A 14,996-nucleotide genomic window follows, 5' to 3' on the forward strand; every position below is an offset into this window, starting at 1 on the left:
ATCTTGTTGATATGAGTCTTCTTTTTCTCTTTGTTAGTTTGGCTAAAGATTTGTCAATCTTATTTACTTTTTCAAATACAAAGATCTTTGTTGCATTGATCCTGTGTATTGTTTTCTTATTCTCAATTTCACTGATTTTGGCTCTGATCTTAATTATTTTCGGGTTTTTACTCAATAAACACTTCCTGGTTATTGCTCAATATTTTAGTTCTGTACATTTTTTAAATTGGACATTACTATCATCTTAAATAGGCAAAGTCTTTGCTGCTTTACCTATATGTTTATCAATTTATTTTCTTTGCTCACTATCCTTTCTTGTATCTCATATCTTTTTGTGGATTCATTTTTCTTCTTCCACTCACTTTTTAAAAATCACAACTGTATTTCAATCCATCAGGAAAAAACTTGGTTAACCATTAAGACTACCTCCATTGCTAGTGTCTTGGTCTGAGCTTCCCACATAGTACATGGATTGCTGCAAATGCCACCTTACTGGTCTCACTGATCTACTTTTGTCTCACTGTAGTCTATACTGAACCCAAAAGTAGATTTTTTAAAAAGTTAGGATCTCTGGACTTCAAGTACTCTTCCCTCAATAACATTTCTGCCTTACAATAACAACAGTGACAACAAGAACAGATAGTCTTTACCCAACAAATTTGCTATATGCTACCAGATTTCTAAGTACTGTATATATATATATATATATATATATATATATATATATATTATTTATATTATTGTATTTTATGTTCACAGTTATTTCTTATATTGTTGAATAAACTATGAATTAGAGAGACTATGTACTAGCAGAGGATCACACTGTTAATATGACATGCATCTGGGGTTTCTTTCTTCTTCTTCTTTTTTTTTTTCCCAAACTCTAAATTCATGTTCATGATCCAGAGTTATGGAGACTCCTGTGTTTCCCTTAACTTGTTCTCAGTGAGAATTGTTCCCTTGCTGCACATGGGCCCTCGAACACAAGTTGTCTGCTTTTTTTTTTCCCCCTTGCTCGTATGACACATCCACATTGTTTTATGTCCTTGTAAACTGGCTATTCAGTAGGAAATGGTTGCCCATTATATGTAGAAATCCAGTAGCAGAGGTCAGCTGCATTCAGTCTTATTTACTTATAATTTCCAATCTAATTGGACATTTCCTCACCATAAGTAGCTTTAAGCTTAATTGCTACATGATTATTTGCTGTGTAAGCACTATCTAAGGAATCAGTAGAGAATTGAAATTGATTGCTTCATAGGCACTTTGTATATATTGACTGCCTTTCTCTTTTTTTCCATTGTCAAAGTTGTAGCATAGCCAATCTCAGATTTCTTTTGCTGCTTAAGACAAGTCAGTGAAGTCAATAGCAGGCTTTATTGCCCTTTCATTCTTGGTGACAATAACAGAATGCTTGAATCACATGCCTAGATTCTCCTCCAGCAAAGAGCAGGGGTTATTTAGAGCTCCAAGTATCAACAACAACAACAAAAAACAAGACTTTTAAATAGAAGTTACAAAGACAATATATTAAAGGTTAATAATTATTTTAAATGTCACTATTTGTGGGGAGGAAATAATCAAATCAAAAGCAAGTAAATGCTTTCTGGTGATTGACAATGGCAAATGAAAAAAGAAAACATTATTCTGATGTTTGGTAATTTTAAGAGGTTTGATACATACCATATCCTACAATTCCAAGTACACCAAATGCAAATATCCAGAAGAGGAATCCAGCTATGAATTTGAGGAGTATCAGAAATGTCCAACTAAGGATCATGGCAGTACATAGGCCTCTAGAGGGAAAAACCCACAATAAACATGGCAGTCAATGTGCTGCAAATAATATAATAAAAATATCAATACAAGACCCATTTCTATTCAAAATAATGCTTAGAATATTTTATTTTACCTGACTAAAGAAACATTTATAATGATAAAAAGTATAAGCAACCTCGGTTTACCTAGGCACAAAGATGCTCATATAGGAAAATTAGGGACTTTATATATGAGCATCTTTGCATGTCGAGATAAACCAAAGCGCAGTATCAATCATCAGTCTAGGAAAAATACAATTCCTCCAACCTACAATTTGACCTGTCTGCCACAGTTGTTATGTCCTATTTTTTTTCGCTTCACAGCTACTTTCCTAGGTGGTAAATTACAAAATATATGCATGGTGGATTGTGCTACTCTCTCTACCTGGTGATTAATGGAAAACTTCTGCAACATGGATGTCTAGAATAGACTTGAACTAGAAAGACAAGAAATATAACTGACTACCTAGTTCCTGAGCTCATAATTTTGTGGTTGTTATCACTATAACATAATTATCTTGAATAATTTGTTGTGCCTTGACATCACCAGACAGCTATCCCAAGTCCCCTGTGAATTGTGGGCCACTGGTAAGTCTTCAGCATCTCCTAGGCCATGTAGCCTTATCATGAAGGACTATTTTCTATTTTAATTTCTTCCTTGAGTTTGACTGAGCTATTGGAGAAGCTTCTATTAGAATCTGGGTTCAGATTCTAAAGGAGTCCCTGGGGTAATTCCTCAAAGGGAATTCATTAAGATTGTAAGCTGGCTGACTCTTTCATTTAGAACTGACATCTCTGGTGCTATCTACACGTTTTCAATCATAGCAACAGAAAAACCCTGGTACATTGGTCCAATTCATGGTCTCAAATGTTAAATTAAAAAAAATCTTAATAATTACTGTTGCTGAATAGAGCACAGCACAGCATCAAGATTGCCTTTTCAGATAAACACATTGCAGTCTGTGTTTAATTTCAAAAGACATTCCCTCTTAGAATCATAGGTGCTTAAATATTCAATACAACTGAAGGATTATTCTATAGCATAGTCCAAGGGGAACAATCAAAAAAAGACCAGGGGTGGTGAGAAAGCTACTTTTTATGTGTTTTAAATTCTTTCATAAAAATTCTAACAAAATAAACTAAGTCTCAGCCTATTACTACTTTGGCTGTTTATTAATTAAACAGATGAGAGCAGCAGAAAAACTGAAAGTAAAGGCAGGTGCTGATTTCATAGTGGTTAAGAGCGGTACCCAGGTACACAGAGTTTCAGTGTGTGTCTAGGTGAGGTGGACTGAGAGTCTATGGTAATGTACACTTGTTTAGATGAGAGTAGAAAAGCCAAATGAATAAAAAACACAGAAAGTGACAGTAGAGTCTGACAGTAGGGAAACCAGTTCAAGTATTGATAGCATAAACTACAACGTCTGCTATGGAGATGTATCGTAACACACTGAAAATTATTATTGGAATTGTTGAAGACAAAGCATCGAAATGAGCAAATCTCACAAAATACTGTAGTATTATAGCTCTAAAATTACTCAGTAATATTTAATACAATTTTAACTTTATCAAGCCCCATACACTTAAATATATTGTACCTATCTTGTCACCCCCTCCCCAAGTATTTTTATAACTGTTTGGCAAGCCCACATATTTTGTGAATCTACCGCATTCCAAGAACTGTTGTGAGGAGATAGAAAACTAAACATAAGTTGGGTATGATTACCATTATAAAGAGTAGACAGTTCATCAGAGGAAAAAAGCCAGGTAGATAAAATACCTAGTGGTAGGTGCTTTGTAGAAGAAAAGTGGATACTTGTATGTCAAGGAATGCATGTGTGCTTGCATGTGCACTCAAAATGGGTGTGAGGAAAATAGAGGGGAACAATTAAAATAATTAATTGACCTAGGGAAGATAAGAAAGGTTTCACAAGTGACACTAAAACTGGTTTTAAAGAATGACGTGGAGCTATTCAGGACTCAGACAAGAATATGGCAGGAAAGAAACAAAAGGGGAAAAATGTGTTGAATGGTCTGGGGATAGGCACATTATTTGACATATTAAAAATATGTGGTTAATTAAGGAACAAGGATGGAGATGACACTGAGAAACTTAGTGAACCAATCATTTCTGGAATATAAATCTTAAACTTGAAAATTAAAAATCCCCTCTTCCATATGTTTTTTCAGCTTCTCATAAATTACAATGCCTCTGATGATGAGGATGATAATTATTATGTGGAAAGGAAATGTTAGAAAAAATAAGAATAATACTTTGGAGGTCAAGGTAGGGACAAATGAGAAAAAATAACCAGAGAAATAACACCACACACACTATACCATGACGAGCAGCACACAAGTATCATAGACACAGAAGTCCTACAGGTACTGCTGCAGCTGAGTGCTTGAATGAGCAGTGTAGAATGTAAAATTTATATTTTTATAACTTTCCGCTAACAGTGGGAATATTTCTTTACCCCATTTCACCCTACTGGAAAAAAATGGTACTAAAAGATCTAAGTCAACCTTGTAGAATAAGGAATTTGAAGAATCAGTCTATAAAAGAAATCAGAAAGGGGCTGGAGAAGAAGCATCTATGTGTCTACACTTACAGGAGGATCCAATACCACGTCACTGTGTAGTCCTCAAAAACTTTTGATCCAATTGCCCTTGCATCAAGGAGTTTATTGACAGCACTGAATTCAAAGAAGGAAAAATTAATAATTTTTTGGTCAATGTTAAACAGAAATGTTTTTATGATAAAAGGGATTTTTCAAGTTGCTGTTCAAAACATGTTTTTAGAAACCACATATCAGCAGTGACTCTTTTTCTAGTCACATGAAATACCATTTTAGTAAACCTGCAAAGTTGGGAAAACTTCAAAGGTGGATAAGCTTGCCAAAGAGGCCACAGCTGCACACACAGAGAACATGGCTTTTGAGAACAATGCACAGATTCTTCTCTAGTGTATCCAATATATATATTGAGTATATATGCCATCAATACTACAGAAACCTCACTGTAAGAAATAAATTTAAATAAGATCAGTTTGTAATTTATAAAATTCATAGAGTCAAGAATGAATATCATCTTTAGTTCTCCTTCGTATCATCTGACAGCACTGTAGCAGTAAGGCATGATGGAGCACACCCCTAAAAGTGCACAAATCCTTAGAGTCCAATCTGGTTAATAATCAAGGTGAATACACTCTTATAATACAACACTGTCGGCCCTTTCCATGTGACCCAATTGTAATGCCTCCCTCTTTCCCCGAAGTCACCACTACTCTGACTCTTGTGATAATAATTTTCCAGTTGTTTTTTTCATTTAACACTTTTATTATCAATTAATGGGGGAAATTTAATTTAGTTCTGCTTCTTTTTTCATTTAATATCAATGAAATCATACTTCTATTATTATTTTATGAGTTCTTTCACATAACTCTTTCTGAAATTCACCTATGTTGCTATTCTAAAAATGCAGGAGCTGTACTATCATGCCTTTATACTACTTGCTAATGTCTTTCAAGAAAGAGAAATAACAATTTTAGAATACCTCAGGTTTTCAGGATTAATTTTACAACTGAGTTATGCAATGACACTCTGTACATGTTATGTTTTACACACATTGAAGTGTGTGAATATGTGCATCCAGGGAAATATAATTATGTGTGTAGTCAAAAGAAACAGTTAATTTACTGCATTATAGTTAGCGTGTAGAAACTTGATATAGTGCCAATACATTTCCTTATGTCACATTTCTACCCCTATTCACAATGAAAGATTTGACCATTTTGAAAAACATCATTGTTCTAATTCATTCTGTTTTCTCCTTTTATCTACATGCCTTTCTTAATGAACACATATCAAGTTCTCCAATCTAAAGTGACATGTATATGTATATTTCACAATAACAATTCTTTTCCTAAAACCCCTAACCTTACAGGAGCTTTAATATTGGATACAACAACAGGATGCATCAACATTGAAAATGGAAATGTAACAAACATACTTTGAAGCCTCCCTGAGTTCTAGTACATTTCTTGTTTTTCCACTTCCATCTTCATACAGCATCTTATTTCCTACAGTTAAAGAGCCATTTTTGGTTGAGAAGTCAGGCAAACACCTCTGGAGAACTGTAAAAGTAAATTAAAATTATGGTAATCATTTTTCTATTTCTGTCATGATGTCCTTCTTTCTTAAACTTTATTATTTATAATCAAATTCTTACTAGGTATTTAAATGGCTCAATATAGATAGCTAATTGCTTTTTACTTGATAATTTGAAGATTTTCTGGTAGTTCTAAAGCTGAAATAGAAAGCAAATATGATCACAATCTGAAGCTATGTTCTAAATCTTTTGGCAATTTTATACATGGTAAATATTATTTTTTACTTAGTGTATTCACCAAATTGCCACAAATAAGATACATAACACTGGTACATATCACTTTAATAGAAAAGTTGCATTCATTTGTATGACTAAATGAGAATAGGCTTGCTATTTTTAAAAAAATCTTGGATATTCCTTGAATGAAGTTATGAAAACTGGAGATTAGTGAATAATTCCTTGGGAAATAAGAATTGAATTATATAGATTAGTAAAAGAACAGAAATTTTGTTTGTGAATTCTTAATAATTTTTCTCCCTTCCAGATTTTTTATTTACACAGTATTTGGAGGGAGTAGAAACGGAAATTCTGAAGCTATCCAAAGAAGTTCACATTTTGTAGACTAGTATAACTTCTGAGTATTAAATTGCTGTTTGATCTCCTATATTCTTAATTTGATTAAATAGAATCCTTTCTTCTTTACATTATCTATTAAACTATTTTAAGACCAGTTTTAAGTGAAGAGTTAAGAGGAATCAAAAATGGATCGTTTTCACAATTTTTAAGAAGCATTGCCAATTTGCATACATGGCTTAAAATAAAATATTAAAGCACTCAGTTCAGAGAAAGAAATATGTTACCATAAAGCCTTTCCTGACTTTCCTGGCTCTCTTTTTCACCCACCTCCAACTTCTTTAGCTCTTATAATATGGCTGATTCTTCCAGTACCATTCCTATTTTTTCTCCTGCTCTTCACTCAGCTGCTTCACTTGCTCTCAGTCCAATCAGATTTCTGCCCTGCCGTGGAAATTGTCCTCCCAGAGACCCCCATGACCTCATCCCACTAGACTTGTTACCCAGAGTAGTGCCTGGCACTAGTAGAACTTGGCCAATATTTGAATGAGCTAACTTTTCTGAGCCTTTGACATGGTAGACACCGCCGCCTTTGTGAAGCTCTTTTCTTGTTTACATGGAGCACGTCCCTCCTACACTATCCTTCTTTTGGTGCATTCTATCCTTTTCTACTCCCTACATATGAGTGTTCCCATCCTTGTTTCTTCCTCCTTTAAAAAATTTTTTAGATGTTGAGGAACCTTTATTTTATTCATTTATTTATATACAGTGCTGAGAAGCAAACCCAGTGCCTCACACATGCCAGGCAGGTGCTCTGTCACTGAGCCACAACCCCAGCCCTGTTTCTTTCTCTTAATAGTATTTATTTCCTTTTATAAAATCTTTAATGGGTAAACTTTATTAGTGGCATAGTATCCCATTGAGTCCTGGAATGGTTAATTTGAATCATCAACTTCATTGGATTAAGATATTGCAAGGATTAAGAGGCTTATGGGTGTGACAGTGAGGGTGTGTTTAGGAATGATTGGCATGTGGGTCAGCCAACTGAAATGGAGACCCTCTCCAAGCATGGGAAGCACTGTCCAATAGGATGATGGCTTGTATGGAATAAAAATTGGAAGAACAAGGAAGCAGCCCCAAGAGGTTGTTGGATCCTCTTAGGTTACCGGACTCTGGTTTCTTCACTCTTCATATAGAACTCTGCCAGGGATTCTCGAGACTATGGAGAGTCTCATACTAGGTTAGCACCTGTGATCCCTCTTGTTCTGGGGCTTCAGCATCTTGGACTGTGCAGCTACTGGTTCTGCCAGCTCTCCAGCCTGCAGATGGCCGCTGTGGACTATCCAGCTCCTGGTCGTGTTAGCCAACCTAATAAGTTCCCTTTCTATAATTATACTTTCTTTTTGGTCCTGTTCCTCTAGAGAACCCTGACTAATACAAGTCCTACGCTTGATCTGCTGTTAAGAGGAGTACAAGTTGATTGCAATGTTTTTTTAATCTCTCCCTCACTAGGCTGTGAGAGGCTGTGCCTTACTCATTTTGTATCCCCGATGTACATTTTATATTCTGAAATTTAATCTAATGCTACTTGTAAGGGCAGGGATGTGTCTCATATACTGTATCTTACATGACCAATGATTTATTTTCATAACATTTTTAACACTGTTCTTGGCTACAGACAGCTGTTGCTTAGGGCATCTTGGTGAGGGAGGTTGCTTGCAGGACCTTCATCTTTGCTTCAGGGTCTTTAGTAACCCAGATAAAAGTCACAGAGCAATAAAGACATGTGCTTGGTGGAAGCTTCTTCAGTGTACTTGACTTTCTGCTTAAGCTGATGACTATTACCTTTCTTCTGTTATTTTATGTTTTGATGATTAAATTATAAAAAGAGATATGAAAATTATTTACATGATGAAAGATCTCAGAACTTTAGTGGAATGGGAGCTTCACATGATACTATTTTGACAGTGATTTAATTCAGTTTACCTACTTTCCAGGAATGTCACCATCTCAAATAAGAAATAAACCTCACCATTTAGAAGGACTGCAGTGCATCCCTATTCTAAGAGAAACACTCTATCTCCAACTTTCATGCTAACTGGCTGAATCTCTCCACTTTTCTTTTAGAGCCTGATCCCACAGCTACCACTGTTGCTTGCCTTACAACCCCCTTGAGATTCTTCTGGAAGCATTTGCCTCCTTAGGTTAGAGTTTTGACTGCACTCTTTTCAATCCATGCTTGGTTTGAAAAGAAGCTTGGCAAATGTTTGTCCTGCTGGACTCCCACCACCACAGTTCTGACTGCTAGTGCGTTACCCCCTGCAAGGAGATCTTCAGTGTGGTCCTCTGGGTGCATGAAAAGTTTCACCTATTTTAAAAGCTGTATATACTAATTGTTGAGAAGTGCATAAATAAAAAAAAAAAGAAAAAGAAAAAGAGAAAAATGCCCATACTTTTGCCACCCCAAACAACCCTTTAATATTTGGTGTATTTCTTTCTGATCTTTTTCTTTGAACAGATTTTCTTCATTTTTTTGTTCATGCTTGTCACTAAAGTGTATATAATAATTTGCATTTTTCACATCATAGCATATATGTTCATGTTATTGTAATATTTATATTTAATAATTCTAACATTTCTTTTAATGAATGCATCATGATTTATTTAAAATTTCTCTTGTACTTGGATATTTTAATGTTTGTCCCCCCTCTTTTCTCTGATTACTTTGAATAAACACTGTAATAGACATCTGTAAATTTTTATTTTTTGGTAGCTAGGATTATATCTTTAAGAAAGGAAAATAAGTGGTTATTTTTCCCTAAACAGAGTATCACTTTAAGTAAAGATTAAAACTTTAAAGAAATAAAATGTAGACTCATTCAGGAGACATAAATATTTCTAATATAAAATCATAAAGACAAGTATCTGCCTTGCTCCCTCCCCAAAGCAATTCTGAACAAACTTTCTGGTTGAATCCAGGTATGTGTGTTATGGGTATGCATGCTTGTAGAATTCCACATAATCAATCAGATTGGCTTTTAAAAGTCAATTTTCAATCTTTTCCATGTGTTTATGTAGCAACACCCCACAGCCCAGAGCGCCAATGAAACACCTCTGGCTAGAGTCAGAAGGATGGGCTTTACCGCAGACTTCTTAATGAACTCTGGGACCCTGGGCCAGACATAGGAACATTCCTGATCTTAATTTCATCAACTGTGAAACATGGAAACTTAATTAAATTACTTCTTGGTAGAATCTATGTTTCCAAGGTAAAATTATTGATACTTACAAGGTTTGCTTGGAAAAATTGCTGCGGGGCAGTCATCATCCAATAAGACTTCTGAGATGGGCTGAAACAAAGGAAGAGTGAATTAAGTTGTCAGAAGTCATGTGAGGACTACTTTTATTCTCCATATAAAAGTTTTATTCCTTCCAAATGTAACTCCATAAATCTCATTGTTCCAAATTACTTCCTCCCAATAATAATAACTATAAGATCATCACACATAAATTATTGTTTGACAAGCTCTTTTAAATGCCCTAACCATGGTTCAATCAAATCAACAGTAATACAACCAGACCCTCTAAAACCAAAGCACACCTGTGAGGGTGTGTGTCTTTGTTTTAGCTATATCCGGGTGTCTAATACATCACACCACCACTCCCACACCCCGAAAAAGAGCATCTTCTCTACTGTAAAAGTCACTTATATATATATATATATATATATATATATATATATATATATATATATATTTAGAAAGAGTGAGAGAGACAGAGAGAGAGAGAGAGAGAATTTTTTTTAATATTTATTTTTTAGTTTTCGGCGGACACAACATCTTTGTTTGTATGTGGTGCTGAGGATCGAACCCGGGCCACACGCATGCCAGGCGAGCGCGCTACCACTTGAGCCACATCTCCAGCCCAAAAGTCACTAATATTATTTAACATAATTAGGCTTTAGAAATCCCTTATAAATCTCAAACCTAGATAAGTTTCTTTTGTTGTCATTTAATGAGTATTTATCAAACTAGTCTTGGAAGTAAAATTTGTATTTTTAAGTTACTATGGGGCTCCATCACACATAAATGAAATGGTGATTGCAAATTACATTAAATCCTAACACTTCACAGCAAAAATTTCCATCCAGGTAGAGAATTTGCTGGTGCCAGAAAAAAGTTGAAGATAACTTACCAGACTTAACAGCCTGTCTTAACACTCCAAGTCTGCACAATAATACTGTATAAATGGGGTGTGTGTTCATGAGTATACATATGCATTTGTGTTTTAATGGAATGGTGCCTTTAGTAATCATTTCTTAGATGTAGGGGCTTGTCCAGTAACAGATGATCATATTACACTTGAGACTGAGACAAAAGTTAAATTCTTCTCTAGTTGTAACCTTAAACACACATACCTTTTCAGGTTCAGCAGTAGGCTGGCAGAATTGACTGTAGTATAACCAATTACTATTATTTCCTTTGTACGAAATTTGTATTTCCACGTAGGTTAAAAATTTTTCTGGGCACTTGGAGACACAGATCTATGAAGAATAGGAAAATAATGATGGCAACTGAAATGAGAACAAATCAGGAAGTATCCATAAGGTGAGACTTGTGAATTGTCCACCAGAATAAACAGCAAAGCACTGTTTTCTATCAGAAGGATGTAAACCAATTTCTAGTCTTATTGTAAAAAAAAATTAAATTCCAAATACAGAGTTATCAAGCTCTACTCCTTCCTCTCCAATGTTGATGCTATGTTAAAACAATCAGGTACTATACAGTGATGGGCTTATTGTTAGCTTTTGATTTTAAGATAAATATAGATTCATAGGTAGTTTTAAGGAATAGATTCCACATACTCTTTACTTGTTTCCCCCCTAATGGTAAGAGTTTACATATTATAACAAAATATTACAATGAAGAAATTTATATTGTTACAGTCCACTAAACTTATTTAGATTGCACTAGTTTTATATTCACTCATTTGTGTGTGTCTGCATGGGGATGTAGTTCTGTAAAATTTATCACATGTGTATATTTATGTGACCATTACTATAAGATGATGATGGCCTTTTTTTTTCAATACTAGGATACAACTCAGGGGTGCTCTCCCATGGAGCTACATTCCCAAGCCTTTAAAGAATTTTTTTGAGATAGGATTTTGCTAAATTTCAGAGGTTGGCCTCAAACTTGCAATCCTCCAACTTTAGACTTTTAAATTGCTGGGATTATAGGAATGCACCACTTTATGCCTAGAAATGATGGATTTTTAAATAAAACTTTAAAAATGATTTTATGAATTAGAGCTAAGAGTATAAAATCAAGATTAATTTTGCTGTATACTTTATGCATATGCAGAGTGAGAATCTTGTGTCCTTTTCTAAATATGAATAAGATGGTAGTTCAAAATGTTCTGAATGTTGATAACTTATGCCATTACAATAATTAGTGACAGTGAATTATCAAAACATAATCAGAGTTTTATCCCATAAGAAATGAACAATTATTTAGGGCTACTTGCCACAATCAATCATTATTATAGTCTTTTCCCAACACCATGTAGACATGGGCAGAGAGGTCGTTCATGTAATCATTTTATATTAATGAACTTGGGGTACTATCAGTGCCAAACCAAATCACTCATTCATGGAGCCACCAGGAAGTGACTGCAATTCAATTAGTAATTCCACAAAAAGAAAGAATTACTGTTGGTTTTGCTTTTGTTTATAATTAAAAAAAGAAAGAAAGATCATAGTAAGCCATCTGAGCTACAGTCAACCATTAAACATCTCTACTAATTCAGTTTCTTCTTGTGAACTCCTCCTTTGCCCTGACTTGCACCATCTCCACATTGTACTTTGGTAATTATTCTCATGGGCTGACCCCTATAGGCAGTTAGGCAAAAATACTGCTGCTGAGCTGACATCTTTCTTCCTTCTTTTGGGTCATGTTTCTGCTATACACAAGGGTATTTAGTGCTGACTTCACAGCTGTTACTAGGCTAACTAAGTGGACTCCTCAAATCTCAAGTGAACATCGTCTTGTTACAGCAGCAATCTAATACCTTCTAGAAGTTTTGACAAGGTAAACAGCCCATTCCTCCACACTCACACCTCCATATATATTTTCTCTTTCATAGTCTCTCTCCCTCTCCCCCCCACCTCTGTCACACACACACACACACACACACATGCACTTATATACCTCTTCCTATAGTTTGGATGTAGAATGTCCCCCAAAGGCTCATGTGTTGGCTTGGTCCCCAGTGCAGTGATATTCAGAGGTGGGGCTTTTGAGAAATAATTGGATCATCAGCACTCTAGTGTCACCAATAGATTAATCCATTGATGGATTCATAACTGAATGGGTTATGGGATGTTGTAGAAATTATAGGAGGTAGGATTCTACTTGAAGGGAGTGGATCATTGGGGGTATGTTCTGGGGGACTCTGTCTCATTCCTGACCCCTCACCTGCTTTTCTCTCTCTCACCCTTCCTGGCTGCCATGAGGTGAGCAACTTTGCTATGCTATGTCCTCCCTGCCCTGATGGTCTGCCTCACCACAGGCCCAGAATCAACAGACCCAAGTGTCTGAACTGAAACCTGTGAAACCATAAGTCAAAATAAACCTTTCTTCCTTTAATTTGTTTTTCTTATTTTTTTTTTTTTCACAGCAATGGAAAACTGACTAACACACTTCTGGAGAAAATATTAGAGATGTCACAGGTACCCTTCTAAAAAAGCTGAAGAACTATATAGGTGTGTTCACACCATCCAACCTGTCCACATTTTTTGGAAGAAGATTAAGGTTATCATCAATGCAAATATCAAAAGTTCACTCTGATTGCAGTTAATCTGAATAAATTAACATATTAGGAGATATTTCCCAGGCTTGATTATTTACTTAAAAGATGTTGAAAGATAACTGAACTAGTTCCCCTGTTGGATGCATTTCAGTGGATTTATAAAAGTGAGCATTTAAAAAGCTAATGCTTTCATAGGCTTTAAATGATGGTAGGAACTACTGAGTTGGGATCATGACAATTTCAGCTCTTACAAATACACACACCATGTGTACTACACATAAAAGTGCTGTGAATGCAACACATAAAAGAAAGTAAAATGGTAAAATGTGGTTTGTTAAAGAGAATCATATCAGATTTCATTCCAGACACAAATGAGCTCTTAAAAAAAACCAACACAGCAACTGCTCTTTACTCTTTCTTCTATCAGACCAATTTGTTCACTTCAAATAGGGTGCTGATTAGTAGCAATCAACATATAATTAGCCAAAAATGAAGGTCACATTGAGGTTGGGTATCCTAATTGATCTCAGTCTGTCCTTTAAATGCCTGTGGTACATGTCTGGACCACGCTGGCAGTTATCAAAAACTTAATGCATAAAAATATGGCTCAGATCAGTACCACGGCCTGGCAAACTAAGTGCAGGGCTGCATTATCAGCATCTAAAACATATCCTGACTCAATTCTGATTCTCTGTATACCACAAAGGGCACTTCAAGTCTAGTTCTTTGCCCCTATTTTTATATCTCCAATTAATATATGCTAAACACTCTAAATAAATTAGAATGTGGTCATTGGGAGGGTGCATTGCATTGGAGATTAAAACACTATATTTGTTATGAAGAAAAGATGATTTAGTAAATAGTTTATGAAAAATAATAAATAAGCATAATGTGTACTACTTTTTGTTTTGTCATATTAGTGACAGATTTGTATAATGTGGTAGAAAAGTCTTTAACTGAAAGTAGGAAGATATTAATTCACTCATTTATTAATTTATTCATTCCATAAATATTGACTTGTCACCTATGCTGAGACTGTTCCAGGAATTGGGGAGTCAGAAGCGAACAAAACAAATGAGAACTTTGCTCTCAAGCAGTTTGCCTTCTGGTAGGGAGAGATGTATAACAAATAAAAAATAAGCAAATGTTTGTTATAAGATAGGACTAAATGCTATGGGAAAAAAGGATAGAAAAGAGGCTAGATGGGAAGGGATGGCTGGGTGAGATTCCAATCTTAAATAGGTAGGTCTTTCTAAGAAAGTAACATTTGCTTTGCATTTGTAACATTTGACATGAATCAAGCCTTAGAGTCTGGAGGAAGAGGATGGGAGGGAATGAAAATGGTAAAATCAAAGGCTCAGAGGCAGAAGCTTTCTGGGTCCTTTAAAGAACAACAGATGGTCAGTGTGACCTGAGTGTGGCGAGCAAAAGGAGTATCAGAGATGTGTGCTCAGAGAATTGGTCAGACCAAAAAGGATACATAAAATTTATTGGAGCATTTAGGTAAAGAAGAGACATCATCTTACTTTCATTTGAACAGTTCACATTGGTTGCTGGTTTGGAAAGAGACTATAGAAGAGCAGGTCCACACAAGGACAGAGTCAGAAAGACCACTCGGGAGATCACTGAACTGATTTTAGAAAAGAGATGATGGTTCCCTGAGAAAGGGAAGAGGTGGTGGCAAGT

The 14,996-nt window shown here is 35.4% G+C and overlaps 1 protein-coding gene across 1 annotated transcript in view; it reads right to left on the reverse strand.

The window, feature by feature from the left end:
- Slc44a5 (solute carrier family 44 member 5) overlaps positions 1 to 14,996 on the reverse strand; it is a 349,441-nt gene that overhangs the window by 24,446 nt on the left and 309,999 nt on the right. The window contains exons 6-10 of the mRNA XM_058578926.1: positions 10,918 to 11,043; positions 9,790 to 9,850; positions 5,829 to 5,952; positions 4,430 to 4,513; positions 1,684 to 1,796 (exon numbers count right to left, since the gene is read on the reverse strand). Coding sequence (XP_058434909.1) covers positions 1,684 to 1,796; positions 4,430 to 4,513; positions 5,829 to 5,952; positions 9,790 to 9,850; positions 10,918 to 11,043 — 508 coding nt within the window. The remainder of the gene's footprint in view (positions 1 to 1,683; positions 1,797 to 4,429; positions 4,514 to 5,828; positions 5,953 to 9,789; positions 9,851 to 10,917; positions 11,044 to 14,996) is intronic.

This window comes from Marmota monax, unplaced genomic scaffold (assembly GCF_021218885.2).
Source record: "Marmota monax isolate L192 unplaced genomic scaffold, Marmota_monax_Labrador192_F-V1.1 WCK01_AAM20220418_F8-fsc00046, whole genome shotgun sequence".
NCBI classification, from domain to species: domain Eukaryota; kingdom Metazoa; phylum Chordata; class Mammalia; order Rodentia; family Sciuridae; genus Marmota; species Marmota monax.